Source organism: Rhamphochromis longiceps, linkage group LG6, assembly GCF_057381845.1.
Source record: "Rhamphochromis longiceps isolate RC_006_pf linkage group LG6, R_longiceps_female_GT1.1, whole genome shotgun sequence".
Classification (NCBI taxonomy): Eukaryota; Metazoa; Chordata; class Actinopteri; order Cichliformes; family Cichlidae; genus Rhamphochromis; species Rhamphochromis longiceps.
This window is the reverse complement of record NC_140562.1, coordinates 46,852,224-46,867,862: the sequence shown is the minus strand read 5'-3', so window position 1 is coordinate 46,867,862 and position 15,639 is coordinate 46,852,224. Positions and strand designations below refer to the sequence as shown.

The 15,639-nt window shown below is 42.2% G+C and overlaps 1 protein-coding gene and 1 long non-coding RNA gene across 2 annotated transcripts in view; both read left to right on the top strand.

Moving 5' to 3' along the window:
* LOC146668979 (uncharacterized) overlaps nt 1-15,639 on the top strand; it is a 72,687-nt gene that overhangs the window by 52,769 nt on the left and 4,279 nt on the right. The window lies entirely within an intron of this gene.
* LOC146668980 (uncharacterized) lies at nt 1,101-4,713 on the top strand. The gene is made up of 9 exons (XM_085408776.1): nt 1,101-1,305; nt 1,565-1,873; nt 1,960-2,134; nt 2,237-2,320; nt 2,423-2,568; nt 2,765-2,848; nt 2,968-3,149; nt 3,508-3,732; nt 3,818-4,713. The coding sequence occupies exons 1-9, from the start codon at nt 1,229-1,231 to the stop codon at nt 4,213-4,215; spliced, it is 1,680 nt and encodes a 559-aa protein (XP_085264902.1). The 5' UTR covers nt 1,101-1,228; the 3' UTR covers nt 4,216-4,713.

The following is a 15,639-nucleotide window of genomic DNA, read 5'->3' as shown; positions in this document are numbered from 1 at the left end:
CAATATTGGTGAGGGTTTTTTAAATTTGTAAATTGGTGAGATTTGACCCGGCAACGACAGGAAGGTTACATACACACCAAATGTCTTACACACACACACAACCAGACAGGCATGCACACAGAATGCTTAACAGTTAAAACTGAAATGCATGAACCCATCTCTCTTTGGCATGTTTATAATGCTTTTCCACAATGAGAGAGAAAGCAAAAAGAGACAGGAGCCAAAACCATCAGGTGGTGTACAGTACTGAAAAAGAACAACAGAAGGAGTATTTTCAGCGTGTGTTATTACGAGTGTTAAATGGGAATACTCTCAGTGGTGCCTCTGTAGAAGGTGCTCATAACCACACACAGGCACACACACATGATTAAACAATAAATGAAAAAAAACACACTAAAAGAGTTCAGAAGTGAGAAATCTATGAGCTGAATGTTCATAAACTGTTCATACATACAGTTATAGGTACATGAACATTTACCTATAACTGTAACTTGTGTTTCAGTGCTGCAGCCTATGACCTGCTTGACTTCCAGGTGTGAGAACCTGCAAATGTCCAGAGTCAGGAGAGACTGGGGGACCCACTTTAGCAGGGTCATCTGTGTTGGCTTTGGGACCCTTGATGATACAGGGGGACACAGTCACAAGCGCCTAAGGAAGAGTATGAGCAGGAACCAGCACCAGCTGAGAGATGGCCAATATGTAGACAGACTGTTCCCTCTTTGTGAAGGACTGATAGAAAAGTTTAAAATATATATATATATATATATATATATATATATATATATATATATATATATATATATATATATATATATATATATATGAATACCGATGAATGTGTGTTGTTGCTATACAGCCTGGTTATATGTGCCCCTTTTTTTACTTTGAGCACCACCTTCTTTAAAGACTGCTGCACAGCAATAGCCGGCTTTAATTTTTACAATTTGTATATATATATATATATATATATATATATATATACACACACACACACAAAGTAACACTCGGGAGAATGGACTAGTTAGTTTTAACAGCTCTTAAAGTAACATGAGAAACATTTTTCACCAAGAAATTCAGTTCAGTGGGTGGGTCAATGGGTCGTTCAGTGGGTCGTTTAGTGGGTTGTTCAGTAGGTGATAAAAGTGGGCCTGTCATTTTGTCATTCAGTGGGCAAAAGGGGATGGGGAAGCATACAGCTACAAGGACATAAATGTAGCCAACTTGTGATATGCTATTGCCACTCTGTTTCCGCAGGACACTGAGAGAGAGAAAGACGACAACAGAAGACAACGGTTCAATTTTAATGTAAGTACTGTTTGTTGGGCTTTTAAGTGGTTGAACATGTAAAACTTGCATGTGCCATTCTCCTCATTTTTAAACTTTAAAACTTGTTTTAAAACTTTTTTTTCTTTAAGTTTTTTTTGGGGGGGTGGGATGGAAGCAAAGTTTGTGTGTGGATGTATTGTTGTTGTTCTTTGTTTGTTTTCTCATACTATCAAAATAAATTAAATTGATATGCAGTTTTTCTCTCTCACTTTCTGCCTTTCACTCTTTGTATTTACAGTGCAAACAAGATGGAGAGAAACGTTGTCTACTGCCTGCTTTGTAAAAAGCCGCAACAGTCCATTCGCACACACCTGAGCAGAGTGTGCCTGAAAGACTGCACACCACAGAAATGTGAGGAAGAAGCTTCCAGAGCCATTGCTTCACAGAAGCTGTTTTCTAATGAAGGTAGAGTGTGGAACTTCTCAGAGCTCCAGGAGTACTGCAAGGATGAAGAATCTTGCATTAAACTCTGCACTCGCCTTCAAACACGTGGATTTATCATCACGAACAGTCCCCAAGCGTTTTCGACAGTCGTGCCAACAGCGAGGTATGATGACCTTATTGCCACTTCCACATATTGGATGACACATACAAACTTTCAATAATGTCTTACCTCTGTCACATTTGCAATAGGTCTGATAAGAAGGAAATTCTTGCCGTGGCCAAGAAGGATATTGAATATTTCCACACAAGACTTTCTGGCGGTGATTGCATCCCCACATATGCAATGACTACCTTCAGACAGTACTGCGAGGCCATCCTGATTTTACAACATGGACTGACAGCAAATGCTGTTCAAGAACTTTGTGTAAGTGCACCACCAACAACAAAAGTGCACGATAAGTGAAATGACAGCTGATGTAAGTCTGTATTTCTTTAAGCTCCAACACCTTTTTTTTTACATACACAGGTAGAGGACTGGATGGCGCGGAAAGCAGTAGCTGATGGTGTTGAGCTGAGTGGTAACTTGAAGATAACCAGCCAGGAAGAACAAGTAAGTCATTCATTCTCAGCAGCGACTCTCTTCTTGCTCTATAGGCACCTTGTGAATTGATTTTATGAGATATTTAACATTGATTCCTTTTTTTCTCTGCAGTTGTTGGACTGCTATTTTAGGAACATCCGTCCAGTGTCCTTGGAAAATCAAATTGCTGGCAGCGATGACAGGGGCAAGTTCTTCCTAGGAGAATGTGGGGTCCCACTGTCCAACCCATCATTAGATGTAAAACGCCTGAGAGCGAGGTGAGTGCTTGACCTAACTGGATCAATAGCATATTAAGAAAGATTTGTTTCTTTGATCTGACAGAGAAACCCTAACCCTGGACTCATAACAGTCAGCCACATATGTTGCTGTATGTCAGAGATGTTCGCCCCTTGTATTTTGGCTTTTTCATCTCTCTGGGCTCTCTAATTAATTTGCATGCATTAAAAACCACAGATACCTGAGCACTGAACCTGGGGATGCTATGGCTGAGTCAGCATCAAGCTCAGTAGGAGGACTACCGACACCAGGACAGGCCAGGTACACTTTTTTTTTTAAAAATATCACACACTACCACAAGTCAACCTGTGTTACACGTTTCCACATTTAAAAACTTTTGATGGATTTGATGCATCCCCTCCTCTACACCTTTCATGTAGCACATCATCTACGCACCTGCCACTCCAAGAATGGGATGCCTTCCTCCAGGCCTTCCCGGTCACCCTGAATGGAGAGCCACCATCCAAACGGCAGTGTGTACAGGCTGGCTTTCCACAGCACAGACACCACTACAAGAAATGGAGGGATATTCAGCTGAAGAACAGAGTTGGGTACATTCTCGGTAAGGCCTGGGCATGTCATGTTAATGGAGCTGCTTCTGTTGCATTGCTTTGTTTGTTTTGTATGTATTTCAGAATGAAAATACTTTAATAATCTCTAAGAAAATTATGTGGGTTACACTTGTGTAGAGACAATAGCAGTAACAGTCTGAACTAATTAAATAATACAATACATGTAAGTATAACCCACTCAATGTTGTACACCCAAATATACACAGATAGCTCAATTATAAATATAAGGAATATTTTAAGGTACAAATACGTGATTGACTAAAATGCATATGGTTGATTTTTCATTTTTAAGCCGCAATAATCACTTGCATTATTTCTTGTACGTCGCTTTGTGACCACTTCATTTAGGTCAGTCAGTTGGCAGAAGAGGAAACCCACCTCAGCCTGCACGTGTGCAGATGGCTTTGGACAAGGAGAAATGGCACACCAACAAGCCCACTGTCAATGCCATCTTGCAGGCCTGGGTTGTTCCGCAGCCCAGTATACAAGACAACCAGTCCCTCATGTCTTCGATTGCAGAGCAGAAGTGGAAGGGCCTGGCTTTGCAAGACTTCGGGGAACGGAAGGGCAAAGGTAAAATGCACACAACATTTAGACAAATTGCAAGTGAACGTTTCTAAGAGCCCTGTCATGACCGATGGTATCTTTCAACTTACAGGTGTGATCGCACTTATGCCTTTCCACAAAGGGGATATAGTGTGCGATTACCACGGGACATATATCACTGAAGCAGAAGGGAAACGGAGGCCCCAGTCGGGGTATCTGTTCTTCTTCAGGGACGAGTGTGACCGAGGGATGTGCATCGATGCCACTGCATTCCCCTGTGCCTGTCATCCCGACATTGACACCTATGGGAGGCGAATGAACCATTCCCGAAAAAATCCAAACATCAAGCCCCAGAAGTTTACAATGAACTTCCCTGCAGGACCTCAGGAGACAATACTTTTCATTGCCCTGAAGGACATCGCAGTTGGTGAGGAGGTGTTATGGGACTACGGAGTAACTCGGAAATCTTATGGTGGTGAAGGGGAAGACTTGGAGTGGCTGGACAGCTGACTTTCATTTTATCTGTTCTTTTCCTATTCTCTTTGCATGGGCTTTTTTATGTAGTGATTTTATTCTTAAAAAACACAGCTGTTTTTACATTGTCTTGCATGTAATTTAAATGTGGTTTGAGGGTGTTTTGTTTTGTTTTGTTTTGTTTTAATTTACGTATTGAAATAAAGTGTCATGTTTCCAAATTTCACTCTGCTTCATATTGTATTATTTACGTTCACTGTTTCGTGTTTTATTGTGAAAGTCTTGTGTTTCCATGTTCAGGTGTCTGGTTTTGCTTCCACTGTGGCTCCATTTTAATTTCTCATTTGTGTTCCCCGCGTCTTGATGCCTCCTGAAGAGCATGATGATTAACATAGCCAAGGTGATTATGAAACACGTCAGGTTTACAGATGAATAATAACAATAATAATAATAAATGTGAGATACTAGCTCTACATGAGTGTCTCCTGCAGTTAATATGTAATACACAGATGAAAGATGAGGTGAGATATCTAGGCATTATCTCTTGTCATTTGCAAAGATTAACTACTAACAGAAAATAAGAATATCTCAATAATAGACTTAGAATTTTCTATCCTAAGCCAATTTTAAACAGGTGCCTGCAGATTCTTTGGGAGAATTTGGACAGTCTGTCTGACATCTGCATTGACTCATATTTGTTTAACAGCCCGGGTCTGCGCTCAGGTGTCGCACTTTGGATAAATAAGATAAATAAGGAGACCAAGGCCCTGTACAGGCTCTTGGTAAATGCATTGAGGAAATTAATGACTGGTTGTGCCACAATTTTCTCCAGCTAAACAAAAACAAAACTGAGGTAATAGTCTTTGGCGCCAAAGAAAAACAATTACAGGTCACCAGAGAACTTCAATCTATACATCTAAAAACCACAAACCAGGCGAGAAATTTGGGTGTAGTGATGGATGCAGACCTAAACTTGAAAAAGAAAAGAAAAACACATTAAGACAATAACAAAGTCAGCTTACTATCACCTCAAGAATATTTCAAGGATAAAAGATCTGATGTCTCAACAGGACCTGGAAAAACTAGTCCATGCATTCATCTTTAGTAGGCTTGATTACTGTAACAGCATCTTTACAGGTCTACCTAAAAAATCAGTCAGACAACTACAGCTCATTCAGAACTCTGCTGCTCGAGTCCTCACTAAGACCAAAAAAGTGGACCACATCAGTCCAGCTCTGAGGTCTTTACACTGGCTGCCTGTCCGTCAGAGGATAGACTTTAAAGTTCTGATGCTGATCTGTTTTGATTTTATATACTGTTTTGTTTGTTTGTTAGTTAATTAGTTAGTTTGTTTCTTTGCTTGTTTTAATCTATTTTAAATCATGCTTTTTATTTGTTTTTGTTTCTAATGTCTCTGTAAAGCACTTTGAATCACCTTGTTGTTGAATTGTGCTATACAAATAAATTTGCCTTGCCTTGCCTTGAGGAACTGCCCCGGTCTTTATTTATAATTCAGTGAGCGTTTGTTCCTTAGATTGGAATGTGGAGGTGTGTGTGTGTGTGACAGACAGACAGAGAGAGAGAGAGAGAGAGAGAGAGAGAGAGAGAGAGAGTGTGACACTTGCTGTGTATTTAAAAAACAAACGCTCAAACAAACCAAAGAGAAAAAGCTTACATGTTTTCAGTTTTCAGTTTTATTTGTCATATGCAAGTTAGCACAGGGTCAACATTGCAATGAAATGTGTTTGACGAGCAGCAGTCACTCAGCAGCTTGATACAGTAGGAGAAAATATAGGAAAATAAAATAATAAGAAAATAGAAAAATAGTAAGGAGCAAAATATTAGAGAGACATGGTAAAAGAGAAAAGATGACTAAATATATATGTATCTATAAATATATGTACACTAGTGATTAAATAAGAAAATCTTGAAAAGAAATATGACGGGAGGGCAGATGGGATATTGCACAGGAATGAGCAGCAGAAAATTACAGTATTGCACTTTTAAATATAAATATCAATGACAATAAAGTGGAGTGACCAGTGCGGATTAAACATTACATGTATTATGAAACAGATGGTTTGGCGACAGTGGTCCAGGTAAATGCTACATGGACACCTGATCAGAGGACAAGGGCTTAAAAGGTGTCTGTGTGTCTGTATGTTTATATAATTGTACATATGGAGGAAAAATTTCCTAAAACCATACTTGAAATCATAACTAATGCACTTTATAAAATAAATACCTAAAGGTTTTTCAGAAATTATTACATAGAATAACATTTGGGACGTTCAGTGGGTGTCGTTCACTGGCTCATTCAGTCAGTGTCGTTGAGTGGGTGTCGTTCACTGGCTCATTCAATGAGTCGTTCAATGGCTCATTCAGTGAGTGTCGTTCAGTGGGTGTCGTTCACTGGCTCATGCAGTCAGTGTCTGTTAAGAAATATAGTCTAAAACACTTCTTCAGTAAAGACTCAGAGAAGAGAAACTTCTTGCTAGCAAAAGTGCAGTCTCCAGAACTGAGAATAAGACAAGGTACGACCTCTCTCATGCTCCTAGGATGTGGGGGTGAACACCCTAAAATGTTACAGACCTCCTAGGATGAGACATTCTTTCAATATGCCACCAACTATATACTTGTATATTTATTATTTATATATTTACCATATACTTCTACACACAAATGATTACATGCAGCATTCTACCATATGCAAACTTATATCATTAGCACTTAGACCCCCGGAGAGCAGTCATTTTGGTTTTCTACCTTAGACCCCTGCGGAGTCATCATTTTGCGTTTCTACCTTTAAAAGCCGGAGAGCAGTCAGTCAAATGCTGGAGTCGTTCATATGTATATTAGGTCGTTACCTAGGAATTCTGGAGGGAGGGGAGTGGGGGTGAGTGATTGAGGGGGTGGGGGAGTGGAGTGTTGCATGATGTCTTGGAAGCGGTTTCGTGCCATAGTTCCAATTATCTGTGGGTTTCCCAGGTTTGCTGACCAGCAGTCATTTACCGATGGAACCCTGTAAACCCCCTGCAAGATGACAATTGCAATAAATGCCATTAGTTCAGGGAGGTCCATGAACCAATGAACATGCTCCATGCACCACTCAGCAGGCCATTTGTAAATATGTGTACAAATGGTTGGTTTTTTGTACTGTTTTCATCAATAAATGTCAGCAACAAAGGACATACACCCATGTGTGTTGATTTCTCCCTAAGATGGCAAACTGAAACACTCCAAGTTGGTGACTTTTGGAGATTTGTTTCCCTGGATGATTGAGAATGCATCAAGATGAAACACAAAAGGAAGCTCACCGCTTTTGTTGCTGCCATAAATGCCATTAGTTCAGGGAGGTCCATGAACCAATGAACATGCTCCATGCACCACTCAGCAGGCCATTTGTAAATATGTGTACAAATGGTTGGTTTTTTGTACTGTTTTTATCAATAAATGTCAGCAACAAAGGACATACACCCATGTGTGTTGATTTCTCCCTAAGATGGCAAACTGAAACACTGAAACACTCCACTCCCCCACCCCCTCAATCACTCAGTGAGTGATTGAGGGGGTGGGGGAGCTGCTAAAAGCGGTGAGCTTCCTTTTGTGTTTCATCTTGATGCATTCTCAATCATCCAGGGAAACAAATCTCCAAAAGTCACCAACTTGGAGTGTTTCAGTTTGCCATCTTAGGGAGAAATCAACACACATGGGTGTATGTCCTTTGTTGCTGACATTTATTGATAAAAACAGTACAAAAAACCAACCATTTGTACACATATTTACAAATGGCCTGCTGAGTGGTGCATGGAGCAAGTTTTGGGTGGCTTGCGACCTAAAATCCAAGTACACAGATGCAAAAAAAATCAGGCCACTGTGCGATGTGTTCACTGCTACAGGTACACATGTGGTAAATGCAGACGACAGATACCGTGGCAGTGCCAGGATTGTGAGTGATTGCTGAAAATGTTGAAATGTACTCACTCACTTTTTATCATTATTTGTAAATATGTGTACAAATGGTTGGTTTTTTGTACTGTTTTCATCAATAAATGTCAGCAACAAAGGACATACAAAGGACATGTGTTGATTTCTCCCTAAGATGGCAAACTGAAACACTCCACTCCCCCACCCCCTCAATCACTCACCCCCACTCCCCTCCCTCCAGAATTCCTAGGTAACGACCTAATATACATATGAACGACTCCAGCATTTGACTGACTGCTCTCCGGCTTTTAAAGGTAGAAACGCAAAATGATGACTCCGCGGTCAATTTAGCCAATTTAGCTTCCACTTCCACCATTTGACTGCTCTCGGGTTTTATAGGTAGAAAGGTAGAAGCCTGGGGATGCTAGTGTTAAAAGATTATACTGACTACTAAGCACAATTTTCCTAATAACAGTGTTGTTGAGTGGGTGTCGTTCACTGGCTCATTCAGTCAGTGTCGTTGAGTGGGTTATTCAGTGAGTGTCGTTCAGGGGGTGTCGTTCACTGGCTCATTCACTGAACGACATTCATTTCCTATGGCGGCAACTTTTGACTGGACCCTATATAAGGGGAGGAGTGCTCAGCTCAGTCATTCATGCCCTGAAACTCAGAGGAGCAGTGTCTCTGGATTTATGACCACAGCGTCTTGGTTAACTAAGACACACAACTTTTCTTTTTTTATCTGCTGTCTTGAAAGACTGTATTTACAATACAGGTAATATTTTTGGCATATTCTTAACTGTTGCAAATTGCTCTTTCCTGTTCTTTACTTACTTGATTTTAATGTGTTTTACTTACATGATTACACTTTTTTTGTCTTTCCTGGTTTAACAGTTTTTCAGTTACATTGTTTCACTTCTTTTTTACTTACCTGATTATACTTTCTGTTCTTTCCAGAACACAACAGCCATGGAGGACGTTGGTGTCGAAAACATGAAGGGTTTGGCGGATGCTTTCGCCAGATCTAAAAGCGTTGAGGATTTCCTCCTGGACCCCAACATTTTCATTCCATTGCAGGCAACGACAGTTGAGGATCCAACGAGACGTGTTTGGAGTAAATTTGATTACGACGGAGTGGTGGTTGAACTAAAAAACTTGGAAGGCCTGCATATACCCTTTTCTAGGTTGAACATGGCACCCTTCAAAATGCACCAGCTGAAAAACTCCTGGCACACCATAAAGAAACACTTTGACCTTAGTAAGTTGTCTGTGGAGGGCTTAAAAGTGCTGCGAAAGGTAAGAGGCTTTGATTTTGCCTACCTGGACGGGGGATTCAAGTTAGAAGCTATAGTAATTCCCAAGTCCCTTGTGGTGGTGGACAGAGTCTGTAAAATGGCTGACTATTTACCAAGACACACGGTGGACCTTGTTAATGGCATCTTAACAAAATTTGTTGAGTTGCTCAAAGACCTTCCACTGGAAGACCTGAGCAGACCCACGCTGCAGAAGACCATCATTCACAACAAGGGGAGCATGAACGTATTGCCGCAGGATCAAACGTTCGTACTCTCCAAACTGGATGAAGCGAAGAGGATGTTGCCAGAGCATCCAACATTGGAAGTCCGGTTCTTTGTCTACAAATTTGGACAAAAGACAAGGGACCCCTTTCATTTGTGGGAAGTAGCTGACCCTGACGAGGTTGTGCGATGTTCTCTGCACGTGGCCTGCAACCTCATACCACTGGACCCTCACACCACACTTTTCTGGTCAAGAGCAGGACTGGAAAGGATGTTTGGACCCAGAGCTAGGCTCTTCACGTCCATGTCCATGCACGAGTGTGTTAACGTGCAGACAGAACTTGACCAGCACCCACCGGACATCTTGCCAGCTTTGGCAGAGATTGCCACTAGGCCTAACGTCACCTTCTGGCAAGTTTATGTGGACAGCCCACACACTCATTATATGTCCACATTCCGGCACCCCATTAGTGGATTGATCGTCACTGGTGGCCTCGGCCACCCGAATTACGTTCAGGCGGTGGCCACCAGAGCTGAGGACTACTACATCCACATGATGGACTTGGCCAGGAAGGCAGCAGGTAATTATAACCTGAGAATAGAGATCGTGGAGGGGATAGAAGGGAAGGAACTGGCAGACTTTACAGACATTGTTTATGCATGCTCATTCTTCGACTTGAGTGCATTACATAAGTGCCTGACGGACTTCCCCCTCGTTGTACCCTTTAAACGGGAACAGGAACAGCCAAGCGTGAATGAAATACTGTCTCGCTGTCTAAAGTATATGGCTGACCAGCTCCGGCAACTTGGGGAGAAGCACACAGGCAAAGGCGGCTTTCTCCCAGTGTGGAAGGCATTCCAGCTGGAGCTTGCGCTGGAGGAGGCATTATACGGGCACCCCTTGTCCAACATGGACAGACAGTACTCTGCAGCACTCGGGACCAGCTCGCTGCACGAATTCAGTGCAACCAACATGCGGGGCTTCATGGGCCTGGGTGCAGCAACTGGTGCAGCTGTTGACGACTGCCCACCTCCTCTGGCACACTGGACAAGGGACACACTCCAGATGAAAAGAATCGAGAGGCTATTTGCTCTCACATTGACTCTCGAGTGCGAGCCTTCCGTGCTGGGACCTGAGCTTGTAAAACTCCTGCTGAAAGACCTCTTCAGGAGGAACGACGGCATCTTCATCTCAGAGCTGCAAGGGGAAAAATGCCCAGAGAATCTAAAGGGACACATTAATCTGGCTGCACTGACGGAGAACCTGGCCACCAGAGACTCCTTCCCGACCCCATTCACCTTTGCCCGGGCGAGGAAGCTTGTTGAAGGGGAAGGGAAGAATGTACAAGAATGCCTGAGAGCAGGATTCCTTGAGCTGAAGGTCAGGTGGTTCCCAGACATTAAGTACCGCGACATAAAGGGAACAAGGAGGGCTTCTTGGAACTTGATTGATTATGTAGAGATACATAATGAAGACAGGGAGCCTTCCATCGAGTCCCAGGCCATGGCCATAGTGGGAGATGTGGCCATGGAGATGGAGCGCCGTGGACTGTGCTACGCCAGGACCCTTGAAAGGTACAGAGAGCATGGAATGCCATGGCTGGCGCAAGTGATGAAGAGGATTCCGGGGAAGACTGAAAAACACACACGGAACAAGGTCTTGGTGCTGGTCAGCTCAGTGGGACTTATCATGAATAAGGATTTTGTGTCATATGAGAAAGTGAAGGACCTACTCCTGGAGCTGAAGATGACACAGGCAGAGCTCCAAAAGTACAGGATCCTTTCAACGTCAGTCTGTGAAAAGGTTTTCGGCTTCACTCTCTATAAGCTCCACTATGACATTCTTTATCGAATGGGGAACCCAAAACCCCATGCGGAGAAAAAGTTGCCTCCAGATCTCCCCCTGGAGATGGAGGAAGAGGATGCACCTGTACTTGAAGAGGATGAGGAACCTGACCTATTGCAGACGAGAGCTGTGTACATGCCCGCTCAAACCAGCAGACACTGGACACAGCAGGAAGAGGGATTTATCAACCTTGATCCAACAATCTCCACTGGCGTGGCGTACAAGGAGTATGTCGGACAATGCAAAGCAGCAAGACTACCTGCAAGGTCGTACAAGGGCTTTGGGAGAAAGCGAAGAGACCTTCTCAGGGATGCATAGGCATACAAGCTGATTTCCTGTTCTAATCATGTCCTTTCTTTATTTTGACTTTATGCTTAGAACTAGCACAGTAGGACATATTTGTTTATCTTTTGAATCCACTTTAAGACAAGTGTGAATTTGATTTCTGTTGTAGTTGATCTTGAAGAAGTGTGATCTCAGTTCATTTTGTGGTGTTCACAAGTTCCACTGTAAATAGAGGTATTTAAAATAAAAAAAAACCAAAAAAAAAAACCACCCCTCACATGGACTCTGCCTTGACGTGGCGTGAGGGCTTACGTGTCCCTCTGGGATACAACCAAAGAGTCCAGCAGCTGATCAGCGACCAGCTGAACCTCCAGGCCATAACAGTGAAGGACAGAGCAGTATACTTCCTGTCCCTCACCCTCCTGTCACTGCCTGGAGGTTCAGCTGGTCGCTGATCAGGTGTTTCTCTCCCTATCACTATCTCTCTCTCCAGGGCGGAACTGATTACGGGTTTACGCCCTCGGGCCAGCTCTCGGAGGAAGAAACACCTGTGCCTCGTCAGTGTGGATTGCATTTAAGCCAGGAAACAACGGTTGTTTTTCGCTGGATTTGTAAGAATCGCGTAAGTGAAATTCTAGCAAGTGTTTTTCCGTGTCGTTGTGTGTTTGAAACTAACAAGCGTTTCCTTATGCGCAGACCCTCTGGACTGTTTTCCCTGGTGTTCCCTGAGTGGCGAGTGTTCGAGTGGATTCCTGTGATTGTTTGGAGAGAAACGAGAGTTTTCCCCTGGATTTCCCCCCGGAGCCATGCCCGTTTCACCTTTTGTATATACACTTGTTGGACACTGTACGTTAATAAATTCTCTTGTGTGCATCCATCCCCGGAGTGCAGCGCGTGACTCCAAGTTGCACACCGTGACGCCTTCCCCACAAAGTTACCTGAATACATACCTGTTCACCAAGCACACACCTACCTACATACTTACCTGGTCGTAGCGAATACTCACCTGAATACTGTGCAAATGTTGAATAATGAAAATTAAAACAATTTGATCAACGTTTGTTGTTACTATTTATTAAATTTTATTTTCAGTTGTTCATGACGGGACAAACAGTGTTGGGGGAAAGAGAAAGATGAGAGAGATGAGAGAGAAAGATGAAGGAACAGAAAAACTGGGCAACAGGGACAGTGAGAAAGGACACAAAAGAAAAAAAAATCTCCCGTTTTTGGTTCACATTAACTTAAATAGATATTTTTTTGAAGAACATTTGATTTTTTGAAAGACAATTTAAAAAAGAGGAAAAGAAAAAAAGACTGGACGCCATGGAAAACGGCTGGACTGTGGTGCGCTATGGCCGCCGGCGCCAACGTGACCGCCAAGTGTTCTGGGACGGGTACGGGTACGCTCCTTTTCCTCTCGGAGAAGGGATTATCTTCCACAACCTAACCCTAACAGTGTACAGTGACTGATCAGGCAGTACAGTTTTAGGAACCTTTTTAACTGAGGCAGGATGGCATTTTGGTTTTTAATCAGAATCTACCCTTCAGCCAGAATTCATTTAAAGAGCTGTGGGAACAGCTACCTGTGACTGAATCTCTGTCCGTCAGTTTGGACACTACCTCAACCGTGAACAACGGGTCATGATGAAACCTGGAGGCCAGATGACACCATGGAGATGTTTCAGATCATCAATGAGCAGCAATTAGCTGAAAACTTTGGTGAAAATCTCTTTGAGCTGCCAAATGACATTTTGCAAAAAGACGGCATTACACCTGCAGCCTCCACTGTTCCGGTTACGACAGATTACCCTGGCGAATGTGGGTTTCAGCTGAGATTCCAAAAGTCTGGAACAGCAAAATCAGTGACTTCAACTTGGTGGGGAAAATGCAAAGCAAACGTGTGGTCGCAAATTTTGAAGCCACCCTGATAACCTTCTCCCACCAACGATGTGGAGATCCAAGCCTTTTAGATCCAGTTAAAATCAAGACACTTAAAACGATGATAAATGCAAAGACTGGTAACAGCGCAAAGAACCATAAAGCAAGAGAATTTTTAAAAAACTATGAGAAATAAACTAGGCTCTGCCCATGACTCAATCTTTGCCTCTCTTCCTACCTCATCTCCTCTAACTCCATCTGCTGTCCATCTGAGAAAAAGGCACAATTTGCTATTGCATTAGTCTATTATTTAAATTGTCCACATTTAACAATTCTTCACCTAATCCACAATAAAGTAATGATAAAAACTGTTATGGAACCTAGAAATTGTATTTGTTATTGTTTTTATACTTGGATCTGTTGTGCCAAAGTAGGTATCCCCGACAGAATTTGTTTCCCCTGTGCTGGGAGCACGCAGGAAGTACTGATGTTTTCATTTTGTGAAAAATTAGTATCGTTACATTACCATACAACAGAAAATTATATATATATATGGAAAAGCCGACGTAGGACAGTTTTCCAGTTTCATTGTACTACTGTACTATGTATGACTGTGCAATGACATTAAAGAGTTATCTCATCTCACGGGGTATCAGATGGGATTATTTTAATAAAACATTAACATTTTGGCTGATAACTATTTTTATTCTCCTGTAACTTTACTCTAAAAAGAGCTAAATCCTCTAAAGTTTCAGGAGTAATGCGTCATAATAAGAAGTGTTTGTGAATGAAAAATCAGCAATGTGGGATACTGTTTGTCCGTGATTTACACAGGGGGAACAAATTGTGGCAGGATCAGCCTGATATTATTTGTATCGCACTATAACTTCGTTGTATAAAGAGCTAACATCTCAAAAATGTCAGGAGTAGTTAGTCATTATGAGAAGTGTTTGTAAAATTTGCCACCGACATCCATGTGATCAACAACAGACACACGTCATTGCCCTTCGTGGTCTAAACCAATCAGAGATAGTCAGGGGCGGGACCTCTGTAAATGTCCTTGGTCCAGCTGAAAGTGCAGGTGGATAGAGAAAGGTGAGTAGCTTGAATGAAGCGATACCGATTCATTAAATCCTGAATTGAATGAATATAAATGTATTTTACCAGAAACGCCAGAGTCTCAGGCTAAAGCTCACAAAACTATTTCAACAACAACCAGCGAATGAGAGCAGGAAACGGTAAACACAGAGCGGACCGGCGCATCAGAATTAGCTTAGCCGCCGTCGGGGCTGAAAGCCAAAAGCTCACTAATTCTGATTCGTCGTGTCTGAATCGTCTTTACGTCTTTTTTGCGCAAGATTCTGGGCTGCAGGTTTTGTCTCTCTTCAACCAAAATTCACTAGGCCAGCAGCAAAAGAAGAACCAAACTATGCTTCACATTTGATAAATATCGTCGTTAATTCCCTATTACTTTTGCTGTTTTGCTTCCAACACGATAAAAACCACAGTTCATGCACAGCTCTCGCTCTGTACTTCAAGAAAAGTTTCCCATCTCAAACATCTGTTTTCCGCATTACTCATTTGCTTATTACCCATCAGTCTACCGTTGTTTACAGCGCTGGCGGCCGCTGTCTTTTCTTTTCTTTGTACTTAAATGACCTCGGACAAGAAAGAATAATTTCTGCTGTTCAATACTGAAGAAATGTAAACTTTTTCAAATTAGGTATAATTGCAGAATATTTTTAAGGTTATCTGCTATAAAATCCATGCCAGGAAAATCTCCTTCATGTTTTTTTTTTCTATTTTATTCTCAGTTACTTTGACACAACGGCATGTGCTGTGATGTTCACATCTCTGATAAAGTTTAGTGTCAGTACTGATAAATGATCAGAATTACAAGATTTCTCACTGTCTGAGGAAAAATTGCACCAAATCGAATCTGGACCTTGTGAAGCGGAATCAAGTGGATTATAGAAATCAGTGATGATACCCAGCCCTAGTGAATAT

What these genes read in the sequence shown, in the direction of transcription:
- LOC146668980 (XM_085408776.1), top strand. Translation starts at nt 1,229, where the DNA reads ATGCTATTGCCACTCTGTTTCCGCAGGACACTGAGAGAGAGAAAGACG. An exon ending in ACAGTCGTGCCAACAGCGAG is followed by an intron (nt 1,874 to 1,959) that starts GTATGATGACCT and finishes CATTTGCAATAG; the next exon opens with GTCTGATAAGAAGGAAATTC. An exon ending in CAGAGTTGGGTACATTCTCG is followed by an intron (nt 3,150 to 3,507) that starts GTAAGGCCTGGG and finishes CACTTCATTTAG; the next exon opens with GTCAGTCAGTTGGCAGAAGA.